Genomic DNA, 8,459 nt, shown 5'->3' with positions numbered 1-8,459 from the left:
GGACTAAGTTTTCTTTTTATTGTAACATAGCAGTCCATTCCAGTCTGTATGGCCGCATTTTGAGTTGTTTCGTTTTTCAACTTTTCTTGCGCTTTACCTTTGCTGCAAGTGTAAGTGCTTGCACTCAAGTCAATTTGTGCTTGATCAGCAAGAATAGGCCGGGCTGTTGACATCGCTGTGCAGTAGCCGGTGTGTTTGCTGTTGTTGTTGGCGCGATTGAGGTAGTAAAATATGTCACTGTACTAGTTGTTGTTGCAGCTATATTTGGCGATATGTTATCGCTTACCGAATTTGATGTAAGCGTTGGGCGTGAAATGTGATACGGCACAGGTGAAGCGCACTCTTCACTCCAAGACATCGGAGTCATCGATGTTAAGTTTGGAGGGCAAGTCCGCTGACTTGAATCTTGAGGAGGTTTGAGGGTGGTCGATGGATTGGGCTTTGCGCTTTCGCTGTCAATCTGGGACTGAATAGAGAAATATGCGTTGTTGCGTTGAACTGAAAGCCGGCGCTCATTTTGCTCGCGCTGCTTCTGGGCTCGGATTTCTGCTTGATTCATCGCTTTCTGTTTTCATTTGGTTTGTTTGTTTATTTATTTTATTTTTATTTTTTCTGTTTTATTAAATTAGCGAAATATTTAATGACTAAGGAGCGAACTTAAAAACACGTCCGCACTCTTCGACGTTCGACGTACGATGTGGAAATGATTTCATTATTGTTATTCAAAAACTACTTTTTGAGCAAGAAACCAAACCGAATTCAATTATCATATACAAATTTAGGAGTAGCGTTAATTTCATCATGATCAAATGATCGGAGCTAAACCAAATTAATATGGAGCCACCCTTGAAATCGAAATCGGTTCACATGATCCAAAATTCCATAGTTACATAAAACATAAATATTCCGACGAATTGATAACCTTCTCCTTTTTTCAGTTGAAATAAATAACCACCTTAACCAGCCTTATCATGAATTTCTACGTGAAATGCCTTTCACCAGAAATTGCTCCACATTCATGATGAAGTGAACCATTTCGTTGAACGAAATTTTATGCCGGTGAAATTTTTCACCGAATATTCATTTTAATTTTTTATGAACTACATTTTATTTAAATGTATACCCAAATATTGTTAAAAACAAGTACTCTGGCGATTTACAGTATTTTCTGTTACTTACATTCATAAGTTTTGTTTTGAATAAAAGTGTACTGAAAAGTACTGATTTTTATAGCATAAAGACGCCTAAAGTACCGATATCGCGCATGAAAAATCTGGAAACCCTAATTGCAAGTTCTTTACGTTTATATACAAACTAAAAGAATGTATTAGGGCCGTTAACTTATCTATTAACGATTTAAATATAGGTACTTTTAATTAGATAAGTTTACAGCCCCAAATATGCTTAATGTGTTAAAGGGCCCATGGATGACGCCAGCATGCTGGCGACATCAAGTGTTAGTGCCAGCCGATTGACCGTGTGTGTTCTTGTGGTGTGATTGTACCGGCTGCTGGTGCGACATCAAAAACGATTTGAAGATTTTATGATTGTACCAGCATACTGGTGTCGCGAATGGCGAAATTAGCTAACATTTTTTCATTTTTATTTTTTTTACCGGAAATCTCTTGCACTATATGATTCAAAGTCATGTTTGTGGAAAAATTATGAAATTTCGGCTCTAATCATTTCGGTCTTCTTTGGAGCTCATTTGTAAAGAAATAAATATTGTACCAGAAAGCTGCTATGTAATGTACTTCGAGCCTGATGGTACGATGGTATGATCATTTGATGGTGCCAGTAAGCTGGTGTAGTGTATTTAGCCTTTTATATGTACCTACATATCGTCGCCTGGGTAAAAGATTGTCGTAAGCGCAAATTTGACAATTTTTAGTTTTAGATGCAGTTATGTATATATTTTGAAATAAGGTCTTTCGATTGGTGTTATCAGTTTTTAGATATCTCCTTTAGTTTTCCAGATAATGACTACAATTTTTTCGATAATTTAGTAAACATTTAGTAAGTATTACAGTCGTAATAAACTAATCAATATCTTAAAATGGCATTCTCCATTTTTGGATATCTCCTTTAGATTCCGAGATATTGAATAATTTTGTGAACTACTAACATTTTCAGAGACTTTGGAGAAAATCTATCTTCGCGTTTTTGAGAAATTGCATTCCAAACTTCAATCGCGATTTCCTACTACCTGCCGAAATCAACATCCCACAATCTTTTACCCAGGCGACGATATATGTATGTAAGGAAAAAATTTTAGCTACCATTTTTAGCCAGAAAAAACTTTTTAAGCTCTTTTTAGCCCTTTTTAACCGACTTCCAAAAAAGGAGGAGGTTATCAGTTCGTCGGAATATTTTTTTTTTTTTTTTTTTTATGTATGTTATCGCATAACTTTGCACCACGTCAACCGATTTCAATAATAATAATTTTTGCAACGGAAAGGTAGTGTCTCAGAGGTGGTCCCATACTAATTTGGTTTAGATCCGATCATTTGATCATGAAATATATAGATATATATATATTTTTTTTAAGTCGGTTTTTTTTTTGCTAAAAATTACTTGTTTAAAGGTAATTTAGCCGTTATACCACTTGGGGCTATGTCACGGGACCGATTCCTAAGTATGGGGCCTTATGTTGGACAAAGGGGGGAGTATAAAGGGCTCAAATGATGGAAATTAGCCCATGGTTACAGAAGATATGTAATGAAGTAACTGACGAAGACTTGACGCTTGCGCTTTTCTCTCAAAGTGTTTACCGCTGGTAAACCATAATAAAGGTTAAAATTTAAAAACTAGTTAACAAAATTTAAGTGGAATTTGTGGAAAATTAACAATAAACTACGTTTTTCGCAAAATCTATTAAGGACCCTTTAATTTTTCAAAAAAAAAAAAAAACACCTGTGCGACCGTTATTATTTTACGCCCTGTGTATGATAAAAAATAACTAGCTGGAAAAAGGAGTACAAAAGAAGTACACAACTAAGAAGAGTACATTTCCATATTTTTTTTTTGGGGAGTACAAGGGAGTATATTGCAATAAAAAGGAGTACGTTTACTCCCAAAAGCAATACGGCTGGCAACCCTATTAAGGGGTGGTCACAAAATTTACCAGTGCGCAGAATGCGAAAAGGGTTTAAAAATTACCATCAACTTTATTTACCGGTAACAAAATTTTGTTACCAACGCAGAATAGGCATACTTATGTTTTATTTCCATTGAGAAATAACCCCGTTAAGTGTCGTTTCACACGAATGTTTAGCTCGAAACCATGACTGCTCTTTAATTAATATATTGCTACCTTAAATATACCCGACGAGCTGATTTTTTACCATTATTTCCAATATTTTCTCAAGGGTTGGTAGAGTATTGATCGGTCGAAATGTGTTTTTAATTGTTTGATTGGAACCACTGTAGAAACTTTCCATTCATCAGGTACGACACCATTTGTTATACTTTTGTTGATCATATTTGAACAAAAATACCTCAAGTATGTTAAAGAGTCTAAAATATTTTCCCACCAATTATATATTTACATTTTTTTACAATTCTCACTTGGTCTTCAGTAGTTACTAGAGCTCTTGATATTCGATTAATCGAATATTCGAATTATTCGAATATGATACTATTCGAATAGTGAAATTCGATTAGCAGTATTCGAATAATCGCTCACTGTCGATTATTCGAATAACCTGCTCGTAGTCAATTATTCGAATAATAACTGGTGCTCGATTATTCGAATGTTGAAATGTGTGTAGGAATAAGTATGTACACATTTAAATAAATTGAAATGTAGGAACATACGTTTGTTTTGAGACAATTTTGTAATTATTCAGCAACAATATAAATGAACAGGTTAAAAAATCACATAAAATGCATTTTACCTTCTAAGAGGAATAATTAAGTTATTAAAATGGACACATATCTGTGAAGAAACGCTTATTATTATACAGGAATGTAAGAAGGCTAACATTTTGCGGTGACAAACAACTTCTACGTGGCGTGACAATATTCCCAGCAATTGAAAAAGTGCGTTCGGACTCTGCCGATGTAGCTGGTATGCACAAATATCTTGCGGTTAATTTGAAAAGTTCCGGATAAATAGCACGGTGATTTTTCCACCATTTTAGGGGATGAATGTTGTGGCCGATCTGAGGTTCAGCCAAATAACAGTCGATTTGTGACATAACATTATTTGTTGGGATTTCACCATCAAACAAAAAATCCAAGTCGGTATGTACTACGCTGTCTGTTTCTTGGTTAATGACATTGCTTACTTGAAGTTGGCTTCTGATAAAGTCATAAACCTTGTGTTTAGTTTGCGAATCTTCATCATTAAGGTTCTTATATCTGGGGTCTAAAAATTAGGAAATTATTGGAGCTGAAACTTTTTCTAAAACACAACCCATATTGAACCTTTCAAAAAGGGAATTATGTGCAGTTTCTTTGAATATATATTTATTTGCATCGTCTTCCGACGATGCGGCCATGTGGTTTTTAATAAGACGGTGTATTAAAGGTCGCACTAAAGACAATGTCACATTTTTGCCACCACATAGCACTGCAGTCGCTTTATCAAAAGGTTTCAAAATGTCAACCAAGTTCTGCATTTCACCCCACTCCTTCTCTTGCATTTCTAGCCTCAGCGCATCGCAAGTTTTTGTAACGGTTTTATCTGATAAAACTAGGCAGATTGCATTTCGATTCAAAAGCAGCCTCTCACACATGTAATATTTGGAGTTCCAACGTGTTTCGCAGCATTGTATGAGTCGATTTTCCTTTATCCCCAACTGTACTTGGCGGTTTACTAGTGCAGTTATGGCAATATTTGAGCGATGAAAATGTGCTGTTAAATTTCGTCCTTTTTTGCAAATTTTATCGTAATCAGGTACAGCTGCTAATGCGTCACAAGCTGCAAAAGGTGAGCGCTGCACTTGATGCTGTCCCCTATATTAAAAAGTTGTTGCGCTGCTGCATTCATGACTGATGCACTGTCGTGCGTTATCGCTTGCGTTTTGTCGGAAATGTTCCAATCGGCTAAAACTACTTCTATTGCGGATGCAATGTTTTCAGCATTTGGTCGGTCTATAAATACAAATTATTTAAACAATTGACATGTCTTAAAATTAAAACACAAATTATGCATGTATGTATGAGTGTATGTGTTTATTTTATATATCTACATACAAGGTAGTTATTTTAATAGATTTACCTTCTAGTTGCTCGTTACAAAGTGTAACTTTGCACAATTCACTATTTTTGTCAATATACTGGGCTTCGACTGATAAATAACAATCTTGAGTTCTTGATGTCCATTCGTCCACTGAAATTGATGCGCTTTCTACCTCCGCCAAATCGTTTGCAATTTTTTCTCTTACGTCATTATAAAACAATTGTAAGCGTGAGAGTATACTTTGTTGAGAGGGAACTTTGTAACCTGGTTCCAATAACTTCATAAAGTCGCGAAAGCCTTCAGAGGAAAGGAAGGAGATTGGTAACATGTTACTTGCGATTAGGCGTGCCACTCCACGAGATATCAATTCCTGACGTTCAAATGTGCAGTCATGAACGGTGTCGTGCTTTTTTCTCTTACGGCCACCCGAGGTGCTCGCCTGCGTTTCAACGCATTCACCACTTGTTGCATCGATATTCGTGTCCGGTGTTCTACATATGTGTAACAAGCTTGTGCTCTATATTTTACTTATAGCTTATATTTTTCTTTATTTGTACTTACATGCCACCACCACGAATCGGTTCCTTCTTATGGACTTGTTTCAAGTGAGTGCTTAGCGAGGAAGTGGAGTAGTGGAAACTAAGGACTGCTCCACAAATGGAGCAGGTAACTTGCTTACCATCACTGCACTTCGTAAAAAAAACTCCACACCCAACTTTGTTTTCTTGCACTCATGTTCACAAAAACACACAAAATTTATAAATTCTTATTTTTTTTTTTGACAAATAACACTTATTACAACGATCGAATATTCGATTTTAAGAAGTTATTCGAATAATCGTAGCTTTGCGACTATTTGAATAATCGAAGAGAATCAACTATTCGAATAGTAACATTCGATTTCCAATCGTACAAACAATTGCCATTCGAACGTTCGAATATTCGAATAATCGAATTATTCGAACAATTTCAAGAGCTCTAGTAGTTACACCGTTAAAGTTAAATGTGTTATCAATATCATAATAGATATTATCGTTATATTCTATATTCTCAATGTAATTGTTTATTTCCACAATGCTTTCAACAAAGAACTCTGCTATTTGATTTTTATCTTCAATATATTGGACACCATGATAATAATGTTATATCGTCTTTTATACCCTCATAGAAAACCGTCTGTTTTATATATATCCAGATTAAATTGCTATCGGATTTGTTAGTTATAATTTTATTTTCCATATCGCAAGCTTAGAGTGAAAAGTTGCTAAGTCCACTTTATATGAAAACTCATATTTTGATATAGGAGGCTAGAGAAATTGAATACGCGTTGTTTCGAAAATTATAAAGGTACTTGTTTTATTTTTTCCTCTTCATAAGCAATAAAAGGAAAATTTGCTAAGTCCAAAAGAAGCACCACAAATCCGATAAGGCCAAAATAATGCGTCATCTTTTAATAAATATCGAATCCTTCTGATTCTTATGGAGTTTTGCTTTGCTTTAAACGCGCAAAATGTTTGATTCAAAGTCTTGCGAAATAGTTAAAGAAAATGGCTATAGGAGGATTTTTTCCTCTCCTGTAAAATTTTTAAAATGAGACTTAGCAACTTTTCTTTCTAAGCTAGTGATATATTTAATTTTTTTTCAGTTTTCTCATTTTTTGTATTCTTTTTTAACTTTGTAATAGTCATATGATAATAAATTGTATGCCTCTGATTTTCTTTTATTTAGTTGCGTCAGTTCATAGTCATACCACTTATTCTTTATTTTAAGGTTTATTTGTTTCACACATGTCAATTTTTGCATACTGTTAAGCAAGCATAGATTTATGAATGCTACCATTTCCTCTAAATCAAGTTGATCAAATATGGAAAAATTGTAACATCTGAGTAGATTAATTAAATTATCACAACTACATATACCATTTCCTCTAAATCAAGTTGATCAAATATGGAAAAATTGTAACATCTGAGCAGATTAATTAAATTGTCACAACTACATATACCGTTCCCAAAAAACTATTTTTGACACCTTTCTGAGAGGGATTTCATTTCCTATATTAATATTAAACATTATTGTATCATGATAAGATATTCTGTGTCGATCAAGCCTCTTACGTGCAATATTTTTCACATTTGAGTATAGGAGATCAATCTTTGTCTCAAATTCTACTGCTATTCTGGTATTGAAATCTATAAGTTGGTGCATGGAAATAGAATTAAACAACTTATACAATTTCACACTGTGTGTCGATACTCTGTTCATATTAATATTAAAATCGCCAACAATTACGTCAAGAGTTTTTAATTGCACAATAATGCACCATATATTTCCGTTCGTGGATTTATTGTATTTTACCCTAAATCACAGTGAGTTATTAATGTACATAAGTACACCTCCCGTGGGCCTACTATGTGCATCACAATCGAATGCTGTAAACGATATTATACCTATTTCAGCATCAGTAATTTGATCTGTTATACTAGTTTCGGAACAAAGTACAATAGCAGGGTCAACTAACTCCACTAGTCTATAGATTTCAAGTTTATTGTGTACTAGCTTGTACCCCACGTCTTTATACGAATATGAAAAATAATTATATAAAGATTTTATATTTTACTGGCAGACCCGGCGAACTTCGTCCCGTCCAAAATTAATTTTTTTATCGAAACATTTTCACCAACAATTCACGTTGACAACTAGGGACGTTCCGATACCATCAAAGTATCGATACCTACTCAAATGAGTTTACTCAAATTGCTATTTCGATACTACTTATATGAGTCAAGCGAATGTATCGATACCTACTTATATCGATAATTTTTCATCCTTTTAAATGCAACAAAGCGAAAGTAATTTTCAGGCGTTTTCTGTGATATAAAGCTTTGCGGCACCTGAGTGGAAGATCGACCTATCTCGGAAGAAAATTCGAGAACGCCCTATCTCAGAAAACTTTTCAAATGCGCCCTATTTCAGAACTTGATTGGAAAACGGCCTATCTCAGAAAACTTTTCAAGAACACCCTGTTTCAGAATTCGGTTCAAAAACGCCCTATTTCAAATATTTTCAATATATTTGCAGTTGAGGTATCGACATGTATATTTCTTCTTTAAAAGCACTTAAAGTAATACGATTACTTAGACAAAAAATTCAACCTTTGAAAGGATCCCACAAAACTTTACGGCTATAAAGATTACTTCTACTTTTTTGTGGTATCACTAACTTTGTAAAAATATATCCACACTTTAGAATTTGGCTGTGTAATTGCTTAAAACAT

The 8,459-nt window shown here is 34.4% G+C and overlaps 1 protein-coding gene and 1 long non-coding RNA gene across 2 annotated transcripts in view; both read right to left on the bottom strand.

Annotated features, from left to right (window-relative positions):
• LOC118748117 overlaps positions 1–7,911 on the bottom strand; it is a 32,103-nt gene extending 24,192 nt beyond the window's left edge. The window contains exon 1 of the long non-coding RNA XR_004994022.1: positions 7,803–7,911. This is a non-coding gene — a long non-coding RNA (uncharacterized LOC118748117). The remainder of the gene's footprint in view (positions 1–7,802) is intronic.
• Positions 4,340–5,707, bottom strand: LOC118748109. The gene is made up of 2 exons (XM_036482420.1): positions 5,225–5,707; positions 4,340–5,097 (listed from the first exon to the last, which is right to left on the bottom strand). Exons 1-2 carry the CDS (start codon positions 5,511–5,513, stop codon positions 4,910–4,912), a joined length of 477 nt encoding a protein of 158 aa, XP_036338313.1. The 5' UTR covers positions 5,514–5,707; the 3' UTR covers positions 4,340–4,909.
• Positions 7,912–8,459: the final 548 nt, after the last annotated feature.

The sequence above is a fragment of the Rhagoletis pomonella genome, unplaced genomic scaffold (assembly GCF_013731165.1).
Source record: "Rhagoletis pomonella isolate Grant_MI unplaced genomic scaffold, Rhpom_1.0 Rhpom_scaffold_00001, whole genome shotgun sequence".
Classification (NCBI taxonomy): Eukaryota; Metazoa; Arthropoda; class Insecta; order Diptera; family Tephritidae; genus Rhagoletis; species Rhagoletis pomonella.
The sequence above is the reverse complement of the archived record's forward strand: the minus strand, read 5'-3'. Positions and strand labels throughout refer to the sequence as shown.